This window comes from Heterodontus francisci, chromosome 14, assembly GCF_036365525.1.
Source record: "Heterodontus francisci isolate sHetFra1 chromosome 14, sHetFra1.hap1, whole genome shotgun sequence".
NCBI lineage: Eukaryota > Metazoa > Chordata > Chondrichthyes > Heterodontiformes > Heterodontidae > Heterodontus > Heterodontus francisci.
In genome coordinates this window covers 46,437,755-46,461,160 of record NC_090384.1, presented here as the reverse complement: position 1 = coordinate 46,461,160, position 23,406 = coordinate 46,437,755, and the positions used below count along the sequence as shown (strand labels likewise).

General features: G+C 45.4%; 1 protein-coding gene across 5 annotated transcripts in view; it reads right to left on the bottom strand.

Moving 5' to 3' along the window:
- Window positions 1–23,406, bottom strand: part of LOC137377016 (inner centromere protein-like) — an 85,268-nt gene that overhangs the window by 31,640 nt on the left and 30,222 nt on the right. For all 5 annotated transcript variants that reach the window (XM_068046146.1, XM_068046145.1, XM_068046148.1 and 2 more), the window contains 4 exons: window positions 7,696–7,765; window positions 7,460–7,580; window positions 7,056–7,104; window positions 5,533–5,653 (listed from right to left, as the gene is read on the bottom strand). In XM_068046146.1, the coding sequence (XP_067902247.1) occupies window positions 5,533–5,653; window positions 7,056–7,104; window positions 7,460–7,580; window positions 7,696–7,765 (361 nt within the window). The remainder of the gene's footprint in view (window positions 1–5,532; window positions 5,654–7,055; window positions 7,105–7,459; window positions 7,581–7,695; window positions 7,766–23,406) is intronic.

Here is a 23,406-nt window from a genome sequence, read left to right as displayed (position 1 = left end):
GTGGCTACAAGAGGTCAGAGGCTGGGTATTCTGTGGCAAGTGACTCACCTCCTGACTCCACCTACAAGGCACGATATAGGAATATGATGGAATTAGATGGGTGCAGCTCCAACAACACTCAAGCAGCTTACCATCATCCAGGACAAAGCAACTTATTTGATTGGCACCCCACCCACTACTTTAAACATTCACTTATTCCACCACCAGCACACTGTGCCAATAGTGTGCATAAGAAGAACAGTACAGCACAGGAACAGGCCATTCGGCCCTCCAAGCCTGCGCCGATCTTGCCGCCTGCCTAAACTAAAACCTTCTGCACTTCCGGGGACCGTATCCCTCTATTCCCATCCTATTCATGTATTTGTCAAGATGCCTCTTAAACGTCGCTATCGTACCTGCTTCCACCACCTCCCCCGGCAGCAAGTTCCAGGCACTCACCACCCTCTGTGTAAAGAACTTGCCTTGCACATCCCCTCTAAACTTTGCCCCTCGCACCTTAAACCTATGCCCCCGAGTAACTGACTCTTCCACCCTGGGAAAAAGCTTCTGACTATCCACTCTGTCCATGCCGCTTATAACTTCGTAAACCTCGATCATGTCGCCCCTCCACCTCCATCGTTCCAGTGAAAACAATCAGAGTTTATCCAACCTCTCCTCATAGCTAATGCCCTCCAGACCAGGCAACATCCTGGTAAACCTCTTCTGTACCCTCTCCAAAGCCTCCACGTCCTTCTGGTAGTGTGGCGACCAGAATTGCACGCAATATTCTAAGTGTGGCCTAACTAAAGTTCTGTACAGCTACAGCATGACTTGCCAATTTTTATACTCTATGCCCTGACCGATGAAGGCAAGCATGCCGTATGCCTTCTTGACTACCTTATCCACCTGCATTGCCACTTTCAGTGACCTGTGGACCTGTATGCCCAGATCTTTCTGCCTGTCAATACTCCTAAGGGTTCTGCCATTTACTGTATACCTCCCACCTACATTAGACCTTCCAAAATGCATTCCCTCACATTTGTCCGGATTAAACTCCATCTGCCATTTCTCCGCCCAAGTCTCCAACCGATCTATATCCTGCTGTATCCTCTGACAATCCTCATCACTATCCGCAACTCCACCAACCTTTGTGTCGTCCGCAAACTTACTAATCAGACCTGCTACATTTTCCTCCAAATCATTTATATATACTACAAAGAGCAAAGGTCCCAGCACGGATCCCTGCGGAACACCACTAGTCACAGCCCTCCATTCAGAAAAGTACCCTTCCACTGCTACCCTCTGTCTTCTATGACTGAGCCATTTCTGTATCCATCTTGCCAGCTCACCTCTGATCCCGTGTGACTTCACCTTTTGTACAAGTCTGCCATGAGGGACCTTGTCAAAGGCTTTACTGAAGTCCATTATAGATACCATCCACTGCCCTTCCTTCATCAATCATCTTTGTCACTTCCTCAAAAAACTCAATCAAATTAGTGAGACACGACCTCCCCTTCACAAAACCATGCTGCCTCTCGCTAATAAGTTTGCCTGTTTCCAAATGGGAGTAAATCCTGTCCCGAAGAATCCTCTCTAATAATTTCCTACCACTGACGTAAGGCTCACCGGCCTATAATTTCCTGGATTATCCTTGCTACCCTTCTCAAACAAAGGAACAACGTTGGCTATTCTCCAGTCCTCTGGGACCTCACCTGTAGCCAATGAGGATGCAAAGATTTCTGTCAAGGCCCCAGCAATTTCTTCCCTTGCCTCCCTCAGTATTCTGGGGTAGATCCCATCAGGCCCTGGGGACTTATCTACATTAATGCTTTGCAAGACACCCAACACCTCCTCCTTTTTGATAATGAGATGACTGAGACTATCTACACTCCCTTCCCTAGGCTCATCATCCACCAAGTCCTTCTCTTTGGTGAATACTGATGCAAAGTACTCATTTAGTACCTCGCCCATTTCCTCTGGCTCCACACATAGATTCCCTTCTGTCCTTGAGTGGGCGAACCCTTTCCCTAGTTACCCTCTTGCTCTTTTCTACGTATAAAAAGCCTTAGGATTTTCCTTAATCCTGTTTGCCAATGACTTTTCATGACCCCTTTTAGCCCTCCTGACTCCTTGCTTAAGTTCCTTCCTACTGTCTTTATATTCCTCAAGGGATCCGTCTGTTCCTCGCCTTCCAGCCCTTACCAATGCTTCCTTTTTCTTTTTGACGAGGCTCACAATATCTCACATTATCCAAGGTTCCGTTCCAGAAACTTGCCAAACTTATCCTTCTTCCTCGCAGGAACATGCTGATCCTGGATTGTAATCAACTGATGTTTAAAAGACTCCCACATGTCAGATGTTGATTTACCCTCAAACAGCCGTCCCCAATCTAAATTCTTCAGTTCCTGCCTAATATTGTTATAATTAGCCTTCCCGCAATTTAGCACCTTCACCCGAGGACTACTCTTATCCTTATCCACAAGTACCTTAAAACTTATGGAATTATGGTCACTGTTCCCAAAATGCTCCTCTACTGAATCTTCGACCACCTGGCCGGGTTCATTCCCCAATACCAGGTCCAGTACGGCCCCATCCCTCGTTGGACTATCTCCATATTGTTTCAAGAAGCCCTCCTGGATGCTCCTTACAGATTCTGCCCCATCCAAGCCCCGAGCACTAAGGGAGTCCCAGTCAATATCGGAGAAGTTAAAATCACCCACCACTACAACCCTGTTACCTTTACATCTTTCCAAAGTCTGTCTATATATCTGCTCCTCTACCTCCCGCTGGCTGTTGGATGCACTGCAACAACTCGCCGAGGCTTCTTCAATAGTACCTTCCAAACTCACTATCTCTACCACCTAGAAGGACAAGGGCAGCAGACACATAGAACCACTACCCCCTGCAATTTCCTCAAGTCACACGTCATCCTGAATATAACCATTTGAAGATTTTTTTTTTAAAAAGGACTATGGGTAACTGAAGAGTCTCAAGATTAAGAAAGCTCGTAGATAGGGAGGATCTTTACAACCATTAGAAGTAGCTTGACAAGTTGATAATATGTTAAACGAATGGGACCCTGGGCTTTATAAATAGGGTCTGGAGTATAAAGCACAGGACATACTGACTTTATACAAATTTGTTGGGCTGCAGCTAGAATATTCTGCTCAGTTTTGACCAGTTTACTTTTGGAAGGCGGCCAAGACCTTGCAGAAGATACAAAAAGACATTCACAAGGCTGGGAAGGATGAGAAATTTCAACTAATGAGGATATTTGATTACACCCATTGAGTGATCAGGCTAATTTTAATAGAAAGTAAACTTATTGTTCAACCTCAAATAGCTAATTCAACAACAACTTGCATTTATAAACTGTTTTTAACATTGTAAAAATACCCTTCATAACAGCGTTAGCAAACAAAATTTGATACCAAGTCACATAAGGGAATATTAAAAGGAAGTAGATTTTAAAAAGGAGCATCTTAAAAAGGAGAAACTTAGGGAGGGAATTCCAAGAGCTAGGGCCTAGACAGTTGAAGGCGTGGCTACCAATGAAAATTGAGGATGCGCAAGAGACTAGTATTGGAGGAGCACAGAGTATCAATGCTGTAGGACTGGAGGATGTTGCAGTGATCGAGAGGGGAGAAACCACAGAGGCATTTATAAACAAGGACAAGAATTAATAAAAAGAGGCATTGACAGATTGGGAAACAATGCAGGTCAGCGAGCACAGTGATAATGTGTGAATGGGATTTACTGCAAGTTAGGAAATGGGCAACAGAATTTTGAACAAGCTCAAATTTACAGAGGATGCAAGGTGGGAGGCCAGCCAAGAAAGCATTAGAATAATCAAGTCTAGAGATACAAAGGCACAGGTTGAGGATTTCAGCATAAGATGTGCTGATGCAGGGACAGAGATGGGTGATAAAAGGTGGAAGTTGGTGGTCTTGGTGATGGAGTGGATATAGGATAGGAAGCACACATACTTTCACACGGGATGCTCAGGTTGCAAACAGTCTGGTTGTTTTTTTTAAAATTAATTCACGGTAACTGGGTATGGCCAACAAGGCCATCATATAATGTATACCTCTGTGCAACTGAGTGACTTACTAGACCACTTCAGAGGGCAGTTAAGACTCAACCACATTTGTGACGGTCTGGAGTCACGTATAGGCCAGGCCAGGTAAAGACGCCAGATTTCCCTCCATAAAAGGATCTCAGTAAACCAGATGGGTTTTTAATGACAATCTGCCAGTTTCATGGTCACCATTATTGAGACTAGTTTTTTTATTCCAAATTTATTCAATTAATTGAATTTAAGTTCTCCAGCTGCCTTGGTGGGATTTGAACTTGTGTCTCTGGATCATTAGTCCAGGCCTCAATTACTAGTCCAGTAATTATGGTGTAGGTAGGTGGTAGGGAATATGGGATTGCTGTAGGGTTAGTATAAATGGGTGGTTCTTGGTCGGCACAGACTCGGTGGGCCGAAGGGCCTGTTTCAGTGCTGTATCTATAAATAAAATAAATAAAAAATAAAATAAATATGCCCCCATCCAGTGGCTGGGAAAACAAACAAAAGCCAAAAGACAATGGCTTCGGTCTGCTCACTTTTAAGTGGAGGAAATTTCGGCTCATCCATTACTGGATGTCAGACAAGCAGCATGACAGATGCCTGGAGGGGCCCAAAGAGGTGTGGAGGCTGGATGTCATCAGCGTAGGTATGATGGCATCGATTGACAGCATGTAGCTTAGAAAGAAGAGGAAGCAAGGATAAATTCTTGGGGGACTCTAGGAGGTAATTCTGTGGGAGAAGCAAGAGAACGATTACAGGTGATTCGCTGGCTATGATTGTATAGACAGGAATAGGACCAGGCGAGAATAGTCCTATCCAACTGGACAAAGGAGGAGAAGAGTTGGAGGACGACGCTGTGGTCACCTGTGTGTCAAAGGCTTCCGATGTATTGAGGCTGTCAGTCACATAGGTTATCATGTGACTTTGATAAAGGCTGTTTCAGTGCTGAGGCAGAGGTAAAAACATGATTGGAGGGGTTCAAACATGGTGTTACAGGAGGTTTTGGGAGGCAACATTCAAGCACTTGAAAAAGGAGTGGTAGGTTTTAGATGGGGTTCCAAAGCAAGGACTAGGCTCAAGGGTGTTTTTTTTTTTTTGAAAGGGAGGGGGTTTTATAGTGGTACATCTGCAGCACAGGGAGAAAAATACCAGAGGAAACGGAACTGTTTATCAGCTAACAGAGCCATGAGGGGAAGTTGAGTGGTCAATGGTTTAGTAGAAATAGTGTCAAGGTAGCAAGAGGTGAGTCTCATGGACAAGATGAGATTAGAGAACACATATGGGGGGATAGGAAAGAAACTAGAGAAAATGAGTGTGTTCAGAGCTAGGACATTGGGAATGCTGGCATAAATTTGAACTTGGTGGGTTAATGTAAGGATGGAAGTTGCAGAGGCAGCACAACAGATGGTCTCACTCTTAGTGATGAAGTCCATGAGATTCTTGCATTTCAAAAGATTCAGAAGGCTCTGCACACAACTTACTTTGCTGCTTGTAAAACCTGGTGAAGGGGTCTTCTTTCTTGGTGGAGAGTCATCCTTTTCTAACTCTTCATTAGAGTAATTACAGACATTTGCCACTGCGTACTTGTAACTTCGCTTCCGTCTAAGAAAGAGCAACATAGGAAGATAATGAAGCTGCAAAAAGATGGCTAAAACAGTATGATCTGATCCTTTGTGTGGTTTTGTTGCCCAACAGCACACTGCAGCACCTTTTAGTCATAGCTGTATTTTCAACCAATTTAACAGTTCATTATAACAAAATTTGAAACCTTAATTGGATTGAGCCCTCGTTTCCCAAATATTCAGCAGGGTTATACTTCAACCTATTCACATTGGTTAAAATGCACAGAAACTAGGGTGTCTCTGCAAGCCTGTTCAAATTCTCTTCATATCTGCAGGTGGTATTAAAGGATAGAATAATGCTGAGTTGATTGCTTTGGAGATCATCTCTGCTCTTTTACATTTATAAGTGCAATGATTAATAGAACAGGAAAAATGCCCTTCTAATTAACAAATTCACCCACAAGCAATGTTCCCTGTAAGCTGTGTGGCCACAAACCGAAGGTCCCCAACCAGGTCAGCCCCTTTAAGTGCGCAGCCATGCAAAATACTTTAAAGAGGCCACGTGCTTAAATAAATCACCTGTGCACACAAAAAAAGTTACATTGCCCATTAGTATTGCCTCCCAAAACACTGCTCACCTTTCCCGCAACACCATGTTTGAACCCCTCCAATCATGTTTTTACCTCTGCCTCAGCACTGAAACAGCCTTTATCAAAGTTATATGATAACCTATGTGACTGACAGCCTCGACACGTCTGAAGCCTTTGACACACAGGTGACCACAGCGTCGTCCTCCAACCCTACTCTTCCTTTGTCCAGCTGGATAGGACTATTCTCGCCTGGTCCTATTCCTGTCTGTACAATCATAGCCAGAGAATCACCCGTAATTGTTCTCTTGCTTCTCCCACAGCATTACCTCTAGCATCCCCCAAGAATTTATCCTTGCTTCCTCTTATTTCTAAGCTACGTGCGGTCAATCGATGCCATCACACGTACGCCGATGACACCCAGCCTCCACACCTCTTTGGGTTCCTCTATGCACCTGTCATGCTGCTTGTCTGACGTCCAGTAATGGATGAGCAGAAATTTCCTCCACTTAAAAAAGTGAGTAGACGGAAGCCATTGTCTTTTGGCTTTTCTTTGTTGTACAATGCCTCAACACTAAGCTCTAGTCTGTGCCTCTCTCTCTTTTTCCCCAGACCATTTGAGAATTCTGGATACCATTGTGAGGGAATTTTTCCCGAAACTTTCCCCCACCGCCACCATGCCAGACTAAACAACTAAAATGTGAACATTTCACCAGTTGTGTGTTTTGGCATTTGGAGCCAACAATGTTAATAGTGGACTACCAGCTCAAGTTACTATATAATGTCCGAAGGTTAAACATAACATTGAGCTATGCACATAGCAGGCGGGAGCACATAAACTACACACATACTTACCCAACATTCTGGCCATCAGGAGGGATCAGTTTATCAGAATCATGACTGTCTGTGAAATAAAAAAAAAACAAGTGTTAAAACATCAAATGATAGCAGCCAGTTAGTACATCCTATTTAAGTAGCAGTATATTTCAGTTATAATTTTACAGATTCAGGCACTTCCATTTTGGTGCTCTCAGCTCTTATTGAGCAATGAACATTTTCCCTTTAGAAATGTTGTCAAGTCAGTGCTGGAGGATGAAAAGTATTTTAGAAATACATGTTCCATTTTTCTTTACCCTTTTCCAAGCTCTAATGCATTTTATAATGGAGATCAGCAAGCACACTATTTCAAATAAAATCATGCAACTATGATAAACTTCTCCAGAGTAAAATAGAAGATATAAAATTTACCAATTACAGACCTCTTTTCCGAATTCTTGAACTTCTGCAAGCTTGCACATCAGCTGCCACCTCCTTCTCTGGAATGCTGATGGCAACTTTCGTGCCATTTCGTGTGCATCTACGTTCTTGATTTTCAGCAACCTGTACACAAATAAAACATATATAAACTAAGCTGCTTTATGAATTAAACAAAAACCAGCCACAGAAAAGTTAAACAAAATTTTTTAGAAAAGCAATGCCATTGCATTATACCTACCAAAGTGGCTGGTTGCTCCTCTTCCTTTGGCTGCTCAGGTTTAAGCAGAGTGCTAGACATTGCTTCAACACTATAATAAGAAGAAATTACTGTTTTCAAGTTTCCAACATGACACATTTTACACCTACCTGAACTTCGGGATCTGCTCTTCACCTTCAGTAACACCAGCGAAGCTATGGAGATCGTAAAATCTCCTTTTCCGTACGCAGTAAAAACAAACAGGGTAGAGTTTCCACTCAGTTGTGTTGGTTTATTCAAAACAATGTGTGCAAAAAACAGCAGAATTCCAAGTGCAAATTGAGTTTGTGATCTTTTGTGCTAGTTTAAAAGACTAGGCCCAAAGTTAGAATCCAGCCTCACCCACAAAACTGACCATATCTCCAAGATGAATCAATCACCATTGGGAGCTTCTATTAATCGTGTTCGTTGTTAGCAGTGCTCCGAAGCGGCTTTAATGAATGAAATGAAGCTGGTTCTTTTGGGTGCAAGGACACTAATAGGTGTGTTTTTAAAGCTTTTGAATATCTATTTTTAAAAAACTGACTATGGTACCCCAACAAAAGTAACAAATAGTTTTTTTTAAAGAAAGTCATTTTCAGTAATTTAAAACTGAGTTGCTAACAGGTGGTAGACTGACATGGTGATTCAAAATGCTTTTTGATGATATACCCATTTCCAGCTGTATTAATCAAACTGGACCAAGTTACCATTCGTAAATATATCAAAGAGTACTTTTTTAAAGTTCAAAGAAATTAAAATGCTGCCCAATTATGCTGGTTCATGGCAGATGTGCGTTTGGTGATATAGGAACAAAAGAGCAGGAGTAGGCCATTCAGTTCATCGAGCCTGCTCTGCCATGCAATACAATCATGGCTGATCAGCCACTTCAATGTCTTTTTCCCACACTATCCCTTTATGTCATTGGTATTTAGAAATTTGTCAATCTGTGCTTGAAACATACTCAATGACTGAGCTTCCACAGCCCTGTGGGGTACAGAATTCCAAAGGTTAACAATCCTCCGAGTAAAGAAATATCTCGTCTCTGTCCTAAGCGGCTTCTCCCTTATTTTGAAATTGGGTCCCCTGGTTCTAGACTCCCCAACCGGGGGAACATCTAACCTGCATCTACACCGTCTACCCCTTTAAGTATATTGTAGGTTTCAATGAGATCACCTCTCATTTTTCGAAATTCTAGAAAATCCAGGCCCAGTTTCCCCAATCTCTCTTTGTAGTACAATCCCACCATCCCAGGAACAAGTCTGGTGAACCTTCGTGGCACTCCCTCTATGGAAATAATATCCTTCCTAAGGTAAGGGGACCAAAACTGCACACAGTACTCCAGGTGCAGCCTAACTAAGGTTCGAGACAATTGAAGCAAGGCTTCACTACTCCTGTACTCAAATCCTCTTGCAATAAAGGCTAACATACCATTAGCCTTCCTAATTGCTTGCTGCACCTGCATGTTAGCTTTCAGTAACTTATTGACAAGGACACGTGGGTCCCTTTGCACATGTACACATTCTAATCTACCATTTAAGAAACACTCTGCACATTTGTTCCTCCTACCCCACATTTTTCCACATTATATTCCATCTGCCATGTTCTTGCCCACTCACTAAGTGTGTCCAAATCCCCTTGAAGCCGCACATTCCCACCTAATTTTGTGTCATCTGCGGACTTGGAAATATTACATTTGGTCCCCACATCCAAATCATTGATCTATATTGTGAACAGTTGGGGCCCCAAGTATAGATCCTTGTGGTACCCCACTAGTCACAGCCTGCCAACGCAAGAATGACCCGTTTATTCCTACTGTTTTCTGCCCGTTAACCAATCCTTAATCCATACCAGTATATTACCTCCTATCCCATGTGTTTTAATTTTGCTAACCAACCTCCTGTGGGGGACTTTCTCAAAAGCCTTCTGAAAATCCAAGTATGCTATGTCCACCGACTCCCCTTTATCAATTCTGTTAGTAATATCCTCAAAAAACTCCAACAGGTTCAAATATGATTTCCCATTCATAAATCCATGTTGACTATGCCCAATCAGATTATTATCCAAGTGTCCATTTATCACATCCTTTAGAATAGATTCTAGCATGTTCCCTACCACTGCTGTAAGGTTAACAGGTCTGAAGTTCCCCGTTTTCTCACTCTCTCCCTTCTTAAATAGTGGGGTGATATTTGTTATCTTCCAATCTGCAGGAACTGTTCCAGAATCTATAGAATTTTGGAAGATGTTCACCAATGCACCCACTATCTCCATAGCTACCTCTTTGAACACTCTGGGATGTAGAATATCTGGTCCCAGGAACTTATAAAACTTCAGCCACATTAATTTCTCCAATGCAATCTTCTTACTAATACGAATTTCCTTCAATTCCTCCTTCCCTCTAATCCCTTCGATCTCCAATTCTGGGAGATTTCTTGCATCTTCCTCAGTGAAGACAGACACAAAGTAAACATTTAGATTCTTTGCCATTTCACTATTCCTATTCACTATTCCCCATTAAAAATTCTCCTGACTCTACCTGTTATGGACCCACATTTGTCTAAGCCAAACGTTTCCTTTTTACCTACAGAAACTTTTACAGTCCATTTTTATATTTTTTTTTTACTAGCTAACATTCGTATTCTGTACTCCCTTTATCAGTTTCTTAGTCCTCCCTTGCTGTATTCTAAAATCCTCCCAATCGTCAGGTTGACTACTATTCCTGGCAACTTTATAGGCCTTTCCTTTTAATCTTACACAATCCTTGACTTCCTTTTCTTTTGGTGTATTTGTGCCTTGACGGAATATATAGTTGCTGTAAACTATGTAACATTTCTTTAAAGACTATCCATTGCCCGTATACTGTCATTCCTTTTAAATGTATTTTGCCAATTCACCTCAGCCAATTTGCCCCTCACACCGTCAAAATTTCCTTCTTTCAAATTTAACACCCTAGCTTCAGATTGAACTACCTCACTTTCAAACATAATGTAAAATTCTATCATATGATGGTCACTCATCCCTAAAGGTCCTTTACAACAAGAACCATTTCTCATTACATAATACTAGACTTAAAATAGCCTGTTCTCTTGTCGGTTCATCAACATACTGCTCTCGAAAACCATCCCCAACACACTCCAGAAACTTGTCCTCCACAGCATTAGTGCTCATTAGGTTTACTCAGTCTATATGCAGAATGAAATCACCCATGATTACTGTATGACCCATGCTACATACTTCTCTAATCTCCTGATTAATACCATGCCCCACACTACCACTACTGTTTGGTGGCCTATAAATAACTCCTACCAATGTTTGCTGCCCCTTGCTGTTTCTCAGCTCCACCCAAACAGATTCCACATTTTGTTCTTCTGATCAGAGATCCTCCCTTACCAATGTATTGAGCCCATCCCTTATCAGTGCAACACCACCTCCTTTTCCTTTTTGCCTGTCCTTCTTAACTGTTGAATATCCTTGAACATTCAGTTCCCAATCTTGGTCACCCTGTGGTCATGTTTCTGTTATGGCAATTAGATCATACCCATTTACCTTTATTTGTGCCTTTAAATTGTCTCCCTTGTCGCGAAAGCTGCAAGCATTCAGGTAGAATGCCCTTAACCTGGTCTTTTTGACATTATTCTGCATTCTAAGCCTAGTTGCTGCTTGCCTTTGTTTTTGCCTGTCTTCTAATGTTGCTTGCTACTTTTCTACCTCCTGTTACCAGCTTTACTTCCTTCCAATTTGAGCCTCCCCTCAGGTTCCCAGCCCCGACAAACTAGTTTAAACCCTCCCCAACAGCACTAGCAAATCTCCCTGCGAGGGTATTTGTTCCGGTCCTGTTAAGGTGCAGCCCGTCCATCTTGCACAGGTCCCATCTGCCTCAGAACCGGTCCCAATGTTGCAGAAATCTGATGCCCTCCCTCCTACACCAGTTCTCCAGCCACGTGTTCAATGGGTCAATCCTCCTATTCCTATGCTCACTAGCACGTGGAACTGAGAGTAACCCTGCGGTTATGGCTAGAGGTCCTGCTTTTCAGTTTCCTTCCCAACTCCCCAAAATCTGTTTTCAGGACCACATCCCTCTTCCTACCTATGTCATTGGTATCAATGTGGACCACGACCTCTGGCTGTTCACTCTCCCCCAGAAAGATGTCCTGCAGCCGCTCCACGACATCCTTGACCCTGACACAGCGAGAGCGGCAGCGGCGAGAGGAGCCGGGAGATAAAAGGAGCCGAAACCAGAGACCAGAAGCAGCAGCGACAGCGGTGGCAGCGAGAGCGGAGCCGGGAGATAAAAGAAGCCGAAGCCAGAGACCAGAAGCAGCAGTGAGAGCGGCGGCAGCGAGAGTGGGAACAGGCGAGAGGAGCCGGGAGATAAAAGGAGCCGAAGCCAGAGACCAGAAGCAGCAGCGAGAGCGCTCTGTTCTGTGGACCTGCTTGACCAGCAAAAATTGAAGTGTGATGTCACAGGAGAGCTGGTAAGTGATTGGTGGGTATTTCTTTCTTCCATTTGAGCAGCGGGAGCGGTGAGAGCGCGAGCCAGGGGTCAGCCGGGAAGGTAAGTTGAGCTATAAAGTACTTACCTTGTGATTCGGCGGATGCAGACACGGGGACTGCTGGGTAAGTGAACTTATATATTCGGGCAGTGGCTAAACCCGAAATACTACACGTGTAGTGTCTCCCTCCACCTCTAAACAAAAAAAAAAAAAGGACTCTTGTGTGGAGGGCTTGGTAAGGTTTTCCTTTATTTTATTTATTTACTTTTAATCTCTTTTGTCAATTTAGAGCAGACGGGATGGAAGCTAAGGCAGTTGCATGCTCCTCTTGCAGGATGTGGGAGGTGAGGGTCACCACTTGTGTCCTTGCTGACTTCACCTGTGAGAAGTGCACCCAACTCCAGCTCCTCACAGACCGCGTTAGGGAACTGGAGCTGGAGGAACTTCGGATCATTCAGGAGGCTGAGGGGGTGATAGAGAGCAGTTATAGGGAAGTAGTGACACCTAAGTTACAGGATGAAAGTAGCTGGGTGACCGTCAGGGGAGGGAAAGGGAATAGGCGCACAGTGCCCTGTGGCTGTTCCCCTCAATAATAAGTATACAGTTTTGGATACGGTTGGGGCCGAGGGGGGCGGGGGGGGGGAACCTACCAGGGGAAAGCCACAGCGGCCAGGTCTCTGGCATTGAGCCTGGCTCTGTGGCTCAGAAGGGAAGGGGGGAGAATAGGAGAGCAATAGTGATCGGAGATTCAATGGTTAGAGGAACAGACAGGAGATTCTGCGGTCGCAAACGAGATTCTGCGGTCGCGAACGAGACTCCCGGGTGCCAGGGTCAGGGATGTCTCGGATCGAGTCGACAGGATTCTTAAGGGGGAGGGGGAGGGGGAGCATCCAGAAGTCGTGGTACACATCGGTACCAATGACATAGCTAGGAAAAGGGATGAGGACCTGAAAAGCGAATATAGGGAGTTAGGTTGGAAGCTAAAAGGCAGGACGAGCAGAGTAGTAATCTCAGGATACCGGTGCCACATGCTAGTGAGGCTAAAAACAGAGAGCGAGTGCAGCTGAACACGTGGCTACAGAGCTGGTGTAGGAGGGAGGGCTTCAGATATGTGGATCATTGGGATACCTTCTGGGGAAGGTGGGACTTGTACAAGGAGGACGGGTTGCATCTGAACTGGAGGGGCACCAATATCCTGGGCGGGAGGTTTGCTAGATCTCTTCAGGAGAGTTTAAACTAGTTTGGCAGGGGGATGGGAACCGGAGCTACGGATCAGTGGATGGGGTAGCTGTTGAACAGGCAGATACAGAGTGCAGAAAGTCTGTGAGGAAGGTTAGACAGTTGACAGGGCAAAGTTGCAGCCAGTGTGATGGGTTGAAGTGTGTCTATTTTAATGCAAGAAGTGTCAGGAATAAGGGTGATGAACTTAGAGCATGGATCAGTACTTGGAGCTACGATGTTGTGGCCATCACGGAGACTTGGATATCACAGGGGCAGGAATGGATGTTGGATGTTCTGGAGTTTAGATGTTTCAAAAGGAATAGGGAGGGAGGTAAAAGAGGTGGGGGAGTGGCATTGCTAATCAGGGATAGTATCACAGCTGCAGAAAGAGAGGTCGTCGAGGAGGGTTTGTCTACTGAGTCAGTATGGGTGGAAGTCAGAAACAGGAAAGGAGCAGTCACTTCATTGGGAGTTTTCTATAGACCCCCCAATAGCAACAGAGACACGGAGGAACAGATTGGGAGGCAGATTTTGGAAAGGTGCAGAAGTAACAGGGTTGTTGTCATGGGTGACTTCAACTTCCCTAATCTTGATTGGAACCTCTTTAGTGCAAATAGTTTGGATGGAGCAGTTTTTGTCAGGTGTCCAGGAAGGTTTCCTGACTCAATATGTAGATAGGCCGACTAGAGGGGAGACTATGTTGGATTTGGTGCTTGGCAACGAACCAGGCCAGGTGGCAGATCTCTCGGTGGGAGAGCATTTCGGTGATAGTGATCACAACTCCCTGACCTTTACTATAGTCATGGAGAGGGATAGGAGCAGACGGGATGGGAAAATATTTAATTGGGGGAGGGGGAATTACAATGCTATTAGGCAGGAACTGGGGAGCTTAAATTGGGAACAGATGTTCTCAGGGAAATGCACGACAGAAATGTGGAGGTTGTTTAGGGAGCACTTGCTGCGACTGCTGGATAGGTTTGTCCCGATGAGGTAAGGAAGGGATGGTAGGGTGAAGGAACCTTGGATGACAAGAGATGTGGAACAGCTAGTCAAGAGGAAGATGGAAGCTTACTTAAGGTTGAGCAAGCAAGGATCAGAAAAGGGCTCTAGAGGGTTACAAGGTTGCCAGGAAGGAACTGAAGAATGAACTTAGGAGAGCTAGAAGGGGACATGAAAAAGTCTTGGCGGGTAGGATTAAGGAAAATCCCAAGGCGTTCTACACTTATGTGAGGACAAGAGGATGGCCAGAGTGAGGGTAGGGCCGATCAAGGATAGTGGAAGGAACTTATACCTGGAGTCGGAGGAGGGAGGGGAGGTCCTTAATGAATACTTTGCTTCAGTATTCACTAGTGAGGGGGACCTCGTCGTTTGTGAGGACTGTGTGAAACAGGCTGATATGCTCGAACAGGTTGATGTTAAGAAGGAGGATGTGCTGGAAATTTTGAAAGACATGAGGACAGATAAGTCCCCGGGGCCAGACGGGACATACCCAAGGTTGTTACGGGAAGCGAGGGAAGAGATTGCCGCGCCTTTGGCGATGATCTTTGCGTCCTCACTGTCCACTGGAGTAGTACCAGATGATTGGAGGGTGGAAAATGTTGTTCCCTTGTTCAAGAAAGGGAATAGGGATAACCCTGGGAATTATAGACCAGTCAGTCTTACGTCGATAGTGGGCAAATTATTGGACAGGATTCTGAGAGACAGGATTTATGATTATTTGGAAAAGCATAGTTTGATTAGAGATAGTCGGCATGGCTTTGTGAGGGGCAGGTCATGCCTCACAAGCCTTACTGAATTCTTTGAGGATGTGACAAAACACATTGAAGAAGGAAGAGCAGTGGATGTGGTGTATATGGATTTTAGCAAGGCGTTTGATAAGGTTCCCCATGGTAGGCTCATTCAGAAAGTAAGGAGGCATGGGATACAGGGAAAATTGGATGTCTGGATACAGAATTGGCTGGCCCATAGAAGACAGAGGGTGGTAGTAGATGGAAAGTATTCAGCCTGGAGCTCGGTGACCAGTGGTGTTCCGCAGGGATCTGTTCTGGGACCTCTGCTCTTTATGATCTTTATAAATGACTTGGATGAGGAAGTGGAAGGCTGGGTTAGTAAGTTTGCCGATGACACAAAGGTTACTGGAGTTGTGGATAGTGTGGAGGGTTGTTGTAGGTTGCAACGGGACATTGACAGGATGCAGAGCTGGGCTGAGAAGTGGCAGATGGAGTTCAACCTGGAAAAGTGTGAAGTGATTCATTTTGGAAGGTCGAATTTGAATGCGGAATACAGGCTTAAAGACAGGATTCTTGGTAGTGTGGAGGAACAGAGGGATCTTGGGGTCCACGTCCATATATCCCTCAAAGTTGCCACCCAAGTTGATAGGGTTGTTAAGAAGGCGTATGGTGTGTTGGCTTTCATTAACAGGGGGATTGAGTTTAAGAGCCGCGAGGTTATGCTGCAGCTCTATAAAACCCTGGTTAGACCACACTTGGAATATTGTGTTCAGTTCTGGTCGCCTCATTATAGGAAGGATGTGGAAGCTTTAGAGAGGGTGCAGAGGAGATTTACCAGGATGCTGCCTGGACTGGAGGGCATGTCTTATGAAGAAAGGTTGAGGGAGCTAGGGTTTTTCTCATTGGAGCGAAGAAGGATGAGAGGTGACTTGATAGAGGGGTACAAGATGATGAGAGGCATAGATAGAGTGGATATCCAGAGACTTTTTCCCAGGGCGGAAAGGGCCATCACCAGGGGGCATAATTTTAAGGTGATTGGAGGAAGGTTTCGGGGAGATGTCAGAGGTAGGTTCTTCACACAGAGAGTGGTGGGTGCGTGGAATACACTGCCAGCGGTGGTAGTACAAGCAGATACATTAGGGACATTTAAACGACTCTTGGATAGGTACATGGATGATAGTAGAATGAAGGGTATGTAGATAGTTTGATCTTAGAGTAGGTTAAAGGGTCGGCACAACATCGTGGGCCGAAGGGCCTGTACTGTGCTGTACTGTTCTATGTTCTATGACACCAGGGAGGCAACACACCATCTAGGAATCACGTTTCACTGCTGCAAAAATACCTGTCTGATCCCCTGACTATCGAATCCCCTGTAACTATTGCCCTTCCACTCTTCTTCCTTCCCTCCTGTGCAGCTGTCACTCGTGTTGTCACAGACTTCGCTCTCCTGAAGAACCATTGCCCTCACCAGTATCCAAAATGGAAAACGGATTAGCAAGCAAGATAGACTCAAGGGACTCCTGTACGACCTGCCCGGTTCTTTTTTCTGCTTGGCAGTCACCCATTCCCTCTCTGCCTGCATTTTCCTAACCTGCGGTGTGACCACTTCCCTAAATGTGCTATCCACATAGTCCTCCGCCTCGCAGATACACAACAGTGACACCAGCCCCTGCTCGGGTTCTGCGGCCTGAAGCTTGAGCTTCTGCGGCCGGTGACACTTTCTGTAGATGTATTCATCGAGGACACGTGGTATGTCCATAACTTCCCACATACAGTAAGATGTACATTCCACTTGGCCAAGCTGACCTGCCATACCGTAACTTTAAAAACTATTTTTTATTAGAATAAGTAGAATAACTTACCAGTTACTCACAAATCAGCTTCTTCCCCCGTGCAAAACTACAGCAATGTTTGGCACAATTGGTGCCGAGATCTTCAATTGTTCCCAAAGTGAAAACTTTACCTTTTGCTTTTTCCAATTTTTCCAATACTGCTCCACTGGCCAGATACTTAGAAGAGATATCCTAATTAGTTTTTTTCTGCCACATCAAATTTGACTTAATTCAGCTCCAGCCACAATTTGCAGTTTGACTAGAAATGTCAACAAGGGAGGAGACTGTTTATCTGCTTTTATGTTTCCTTCCCCGTCATGCAGGCCCCCACCTGCCAGGAATGAGGCACATATATTTCACCACATGGATATTAAATTTTAAAATGGTTGCTGGGAAGAAAAGAAGGCCCATTATTACAAGGGGTTGCCAAGCCCCTGGCTGGAAAGACATTTGCATATTTACAGACATTGTTTAAAAAGGGACAAAAGACCATTCCCCGATACATTCAATCCACAATGGATTTTTGATTACCAGACATTGAAGGTGGAGGAGCTAGCAGTCCAGGCTGACTGCTAAGACGGCCGAACAAACAAACAGATGTGGTCAGACCAGTTTAGTCACATGACTAACTGACTGTTGCAGTTCTTTTTTAAACTTGCCAGAGAAAATTTGAACTCAAAGCTCCTAGATGCAGAACATCTCTCTCCTGTCTGTTCTCATCTCTCTCACCAGATTCTGAATCCATTGCAGACATCTGAACCCCCAGAGAGAAAAGCCTCCTACAGTGAACAAGGTTTAAGAATACTGGGCCCCAACGAAAAGCAAGATCTACCTACAAGCAAGGACTACAGCGTGCTCGAAGCTCTTCTTTTCTTCTTCGATCTCCTTGTCTTGAGACAATAGGTAAGCGCCTAGAGGTGGTCAGTGGTTTGTTGAGCAGCGAATGGAGTGGCTATAAAGGCCAATTCTAGAGTGACAGACTCTTCCACAGGCGTTGCAGATAAAATTGGTTGTCGGGGCTGTTACACAGTTGGCTCTCTCCTTGCATTTCTGTCTTTTTTCCTGCCAACTCCTTTGACTCGCCACTCTTTAGTCCCGCCGTTATGGCTGTCCACCAGCTCTGGCAATCACGGATAACTGACTCCCATGACTTGCGATCAACGTCACAGGACTTCATGTCGTGTTTGCAATCGTCTTTAAAGCGGAGACATGGACGGCCGGTGGGTCTGATACCAGTGACGAGCTCGCTGGACAATGCGTCCTCGGGGATCCTGCCATCTTCCATACAGTTCACATGGCCAAGCCATCTCAAGCGCCGCTGTCTCAGTAGGGTATATTTGCTGGGGATGTTGGCCGCCTCGAGGACTTCTGTGTTGGAGATACGGTCCTGCCACCTGATGCCAAGGATTCTCCGGAGGCAGCGAAGATGGAATGAGTGTCCTAGGCCCAACCATCTTCAGCTGCTACATTAATGACCTTCCTTCAATCATAAGGTCAGAAGTGGGGATGTTCACTGATGCTTGCACAATGTTCAGCACCATTCACGACTCCTCAAATACTGAAGCAGTCAGTGTAGAAATGTAGCAAGACCGGGACAATATCCAGACTTGGGCTGATAAGTGGCAAGTAACATTTGCGCCACACAAGTGCCAGGCAATGATCCATCTCCAACAAGAGAGAATCTAACCATCTCCCCTTGACATTCAATGGCATTACCATCACTGAATCCCCCACTATCATCCTCGGGGCTACCATTGACCAGAAACTGAACTGGAGTAGCCATACAAATACCGTGGCTACAAGAGCAGGTCAGAGGCTAGGAATCCTGTGGCAAGTAACTCACCTCCTGACTCCCCAAAGCCTGTCCACCATCTGCAAGGCTCAAGTCAGGAGTGTGATGGAATACTCTCCACTTGCCTGGATGGGTGCAGCTCCAACAACACTCAAGAAGCTCGACACCATCCAGAACAAAGCAGTCTGCTTGATTGGCACACCATGCACCAACATTCACTCCCTCCACCACCGACACACAGTGGCAGCAGTGTGCACCATCTACAAGATGCACTGCAGTAACGCACCAAGGTTCCTTAGACAGCACCTTCCAAACCCGCGGCTTCTACCACCTCGAAGGACAAGAGCAGCAGATGCATGGAAACATCACCACCTGAAAGTTCCTGTCCAAGTCACACACCATCCTGACTTGGAACTATATCACTGTTCCTTCACTGTCGCGGAGTCAAAATCCTGGAACTCCCTTCCTAACACTGTGGGTGGACCTACCTCACATGGACTGCAGCGGTTCAAGAAGGCAGCTCACCATCACCTTCTCAAGGGCAATTAGGGATGGGCAATAAATGCTGGCATAGCCAGTGACATCCACATCCCAAGAATGAATTTTTTAAAAAGTTGAGACGTCGCTCTTGGTTGACATACGTTATCCAGGCCTCGCTGCCGTTGAGCGAGGGACTGAGGACACAGTTTTGAAACACTCGGACCTTTGTGTTCCGTTTCAGTGCGCCATTTTCCCACATCCTCTTGGCCAGTCTGGACAGAGCAGCGGACACCTTTAACATGCACTTGTTGATTTCTGCATTGAGAGACAGATTACTGGTGATAGTTGAGCCTCGATAGGTGAAATCCTGAACCACTTCCAGAGCGTGGTCGCAGATATTGATGGATGGAGCATTTCTGACGTCCTGTCCCATGATGTTCGTTTTCTTGAGGCTGATGGTTAGGCCAAATTCGTTGCAGGCAGCTGCAATCCTGTCGATGAGTCTCTGCAGACACTCTTCTGTGTGGGATGTTAATGCAGCATCGTCTGCAAAGAGGAGTTCCCTGATGAGGACTTTCCGTACTTTGGTCTTCGCTCCAAGACGGGCAAGGTAGAACAACCTGCCATCTGATCTTATGTGGAGGAAAATTCCTTCTTTTGAAGACGTGAACGCATGTGAGAGCAGCAGTGAGAAGATGATCCCAAACAGTGTGAGTGCAAGAATACAGCCCTGTTTCACGCCACTCAGGATAGGAAAAGGGTCTGATGAGGCACCGCTATGCCGAATTGTGCCTTTCATATGGTCATGGAATGAGGTGATGATACTTAGTAGCTTTGGTGGACATCTGATCTTTGCTAGCAGTCTGAAGAGACCACGCCTGATGACGAGGTCAAAAACTTTGGTGAGATCTATGACAGCAACGTAGAAAGGCATCTGTTATTCGCGGCATTTCTATTGTAGCTGGCGAAGGGAGAACAGCATGTCAATGGTGGATCTCTCTGCTCGAAAGCCGCACTGTGCCTCAAGGTAAACACACTCAGCCAGCTTCTGGAGTCTGTTTAAAACGACTCGAGCAATGACCTTCCCCACTATGCTGAGCAGGGAGATTCCACGGTAGTCGCTGCAGTCACTGTGGTCACCCTTGTTCTTATAGAGGGCGATGATATTAGCATCGCGCATGTCCTGTGGTACTGCTCCCTCATCCCAGCACAGGCAAAGCAGTTCATGAGAGTACAGCAGGCTTGGCACTCTTGATTATTTCAGGGGTAATGCTATCCTTTCCAGGGGCTTTCCACTGGCTAGAGAATCAATGGCATCACAGTAAGAAAAACCTCTCTTCAGAGATTGCCTCAAACCTCTTCACTATTTTTCTTCTGCTCTTTTCTGTCTCTTTTTGCATGTGCGTATCACGTACGCATGCAAGCGTGGGGCATGGCGTGTATCCGTAGGCATTAACCCGAATTGGAGTTTAAGTTTAAATAAATTTCACTTTTCTTCTTTAAGCCTAAGAAAGGCTGTTTGTGCTCATTTCTTTGCCTTATGATTGGAAAGTGGTGAACAAGGATTCACCAAGGGAGAGGTCAAAACACTTTTTTAAAAAAACCCTGTTACAGTAAGACCAGGTGAAGGCAGAAAGGGAACCCCCCCTCGACCTCTTTCTCACCCGGTCGTAACACTCCGCAAATCTATCCCATTCCCCTGTACCCTCACTTGCATCAGAAGTGTAATGTAAAATAAAAACAAGAAATGCTGGAACCACTCAGCAGGTCTGGCAGCATCTGTGAAAAGAGAAGCAGAGTTAACGTTTCGGGTCAGTGACCCTTCTTCGGAACTGACAAATATTAGAAAAGTCACAGGTTATAAGCAAGTGAGGTGGGGGTGGGGCAAGAGATAACAAAGGAGGTCTAGATTGGACCAGGCCACATAGCTGACCAAAAGGTCACGGAGCAAAGGTAAACAATATATGTTAATGGCGTGTTGAAAGACAAAGCATTAGTACAGATTAGGTGTTAATACATTGCATATTGAACAGCAGCAAGTGCAAACCTGAAAAAAAAAAGTGGGTAAGCAAACTGAACAAACTATGAAATGAAATAAATGCAAAAAAAAAGATTGTAAAAAATGTAAAAAAGAATGTAAAAAAAAGGAAGAAAAAATAACTAAAAATGAAAGTAAGATGGGGGGCTGTCATGCTCTGAAATTATTGAACTCAATGTTCAGTCCGGCAGGCTGTAGTGTGCCTAATCGGTAGATGAGATGCTGTTCCTCGAGCTTGCGTTGATGTTCACTGGAACACTGCAGCAATCCCAGGACAGAGATGTGAGCATGAGAGCAGGGGGGAGTGTTGAAATGGCAAGCAACCGGAAGCTCAGGGTCCTGCTTGCGGACTGAGCGGAGATGTTCCGCAAAGCGGTCACCCAGTCTGCGCTTGGTCTCCCCAGTGCAGAGGAGACCACACTGTGAGCAACGAATACAGTATACTACATCACGCTGGAGGTGGCGGAAATGGCGGAGGATGATCCTTTGGATATGGAGGCTGATGGGGTGAAAAGTGAGGACAAGGGGAACCCTGTCACAGTTCTGGGAGGGAGGGGAAGGGGTGAGGGTAGAGGTGCGGAGAATGGGCCGGACACGGTTGAGGGCCCTGTCAACCACAGTGGGGGGGAAATCCTCGGTTGAGGAAAAAGGAGGTCATATCAGAAGCACCATCATGGAAGGTAGCATCATCAGAGCAGATGCATCGAAGACGGAGAAACTGGGAGAATGGAATGGAGTCCTTACAGGAGGTAGGGTGTGAAGCAGTGTAGTTGAGGTAGCTGTGGGATTCGGTGGGCTTATAATGGATTTTGGTAGTCAACCTATCCCCAGAGATGGAGACAGAGAAGTCGGGGAAGGGAAGGGAAGGGAAGTGTCAGAGATGGACCATGTAAAGGTGAGAGAAGGGTGGAAATTGGAAGCAAAGTTGATAAAGTTTTCTAGTTCGGGGCGGGAGCAGGAAACTGCACCGATACAGTCATCAATGTACCGGAAAAAGAGTTGGGGGAGGGGGCCCGAGAAGGACGGGAACAAAGAATGCTCGACATATCCCACAAAAAGACGGGCATAACTAGGACCCATGCGGGTACCCATAGCAACACCTTTTACTTGAAGGAAGTGCGTGGAGTTGAAGGAGAAGTTGTTCAATGTGAGAACAAGTTCAGCCAGGCGGAGGACGGTGGTGGTGGATGGGGACTGGTTGGGCCTCTGTTGCAGGAAGAAGCTGAGAGCCTTCAAACCATCCTGGTGGGGGATGGAGGTGTAGAGCGATTGGACGTCCATAGTGAAGAGGTGGCAGTTGGGACCAGGAAACTGGAAATTGTCAAAATGACGTAGGGCGTCAGAAGAGTCACGGATGTAGGTGGGAAGAGACTGGACCAGCGGAGAAAAGATAGCGTCTAACACTCCTTTCAGGTGAAGCAGTGATTTACTTGTACTTCTTTCAATGTAGTATACTGTATTCACTGCTCACAGTGTGGTCTCCTCTACACTGGGGAGACCAAGCGCAGACTGGGTGACCGCTTTGCGGAACATCTCCGCTCAGTCCGCAAGCAGGACCCTGAGCTTCCGGTTGCTCGCCATTTCAACACTCCCCCCTGCTCTCATCTCTGTCCTGGGATTGCTGCAGTGTTCCAGTGAACATCAACGCAAGCTCGAGGAACAGCATCTCATCTACCAATTAGGCACACTACAGCCTGCCGGACTGAACCTTGAGTTCAATAATTTCAGAGCATGACAGCCCCCCATCTTACTTTCATTTTTAGTTATTTTTTCTTCCTTTTTTTTTTAAACATTCTTTTTTACAATCTTTTTTTTGCATTTATTTCATTTCATCTTAGTTTGTTCAGTTTGCTTACCCACTTTTTTTTTCAGGTTTGCACTTGCTGCTGTTCAATATTCAATGTATTAACACCTAATCTGTACTAATGCTTTGTCTTTCAACACACCATTAACATATTGTTTGCCTTTGCTCCGTGACCTTTTGGTCAGCTATGTGGCCTGGTCCAATCTAGACCTCCTTTGTTATCTCTTGCCCCACCCCCACCTCACTTGCTTATAACCTGTGACTTTTCTAATATTTGTCAGTTCCGAAGAAGGGTCACTGACCCGAAACGTTAACTCTGCTTCT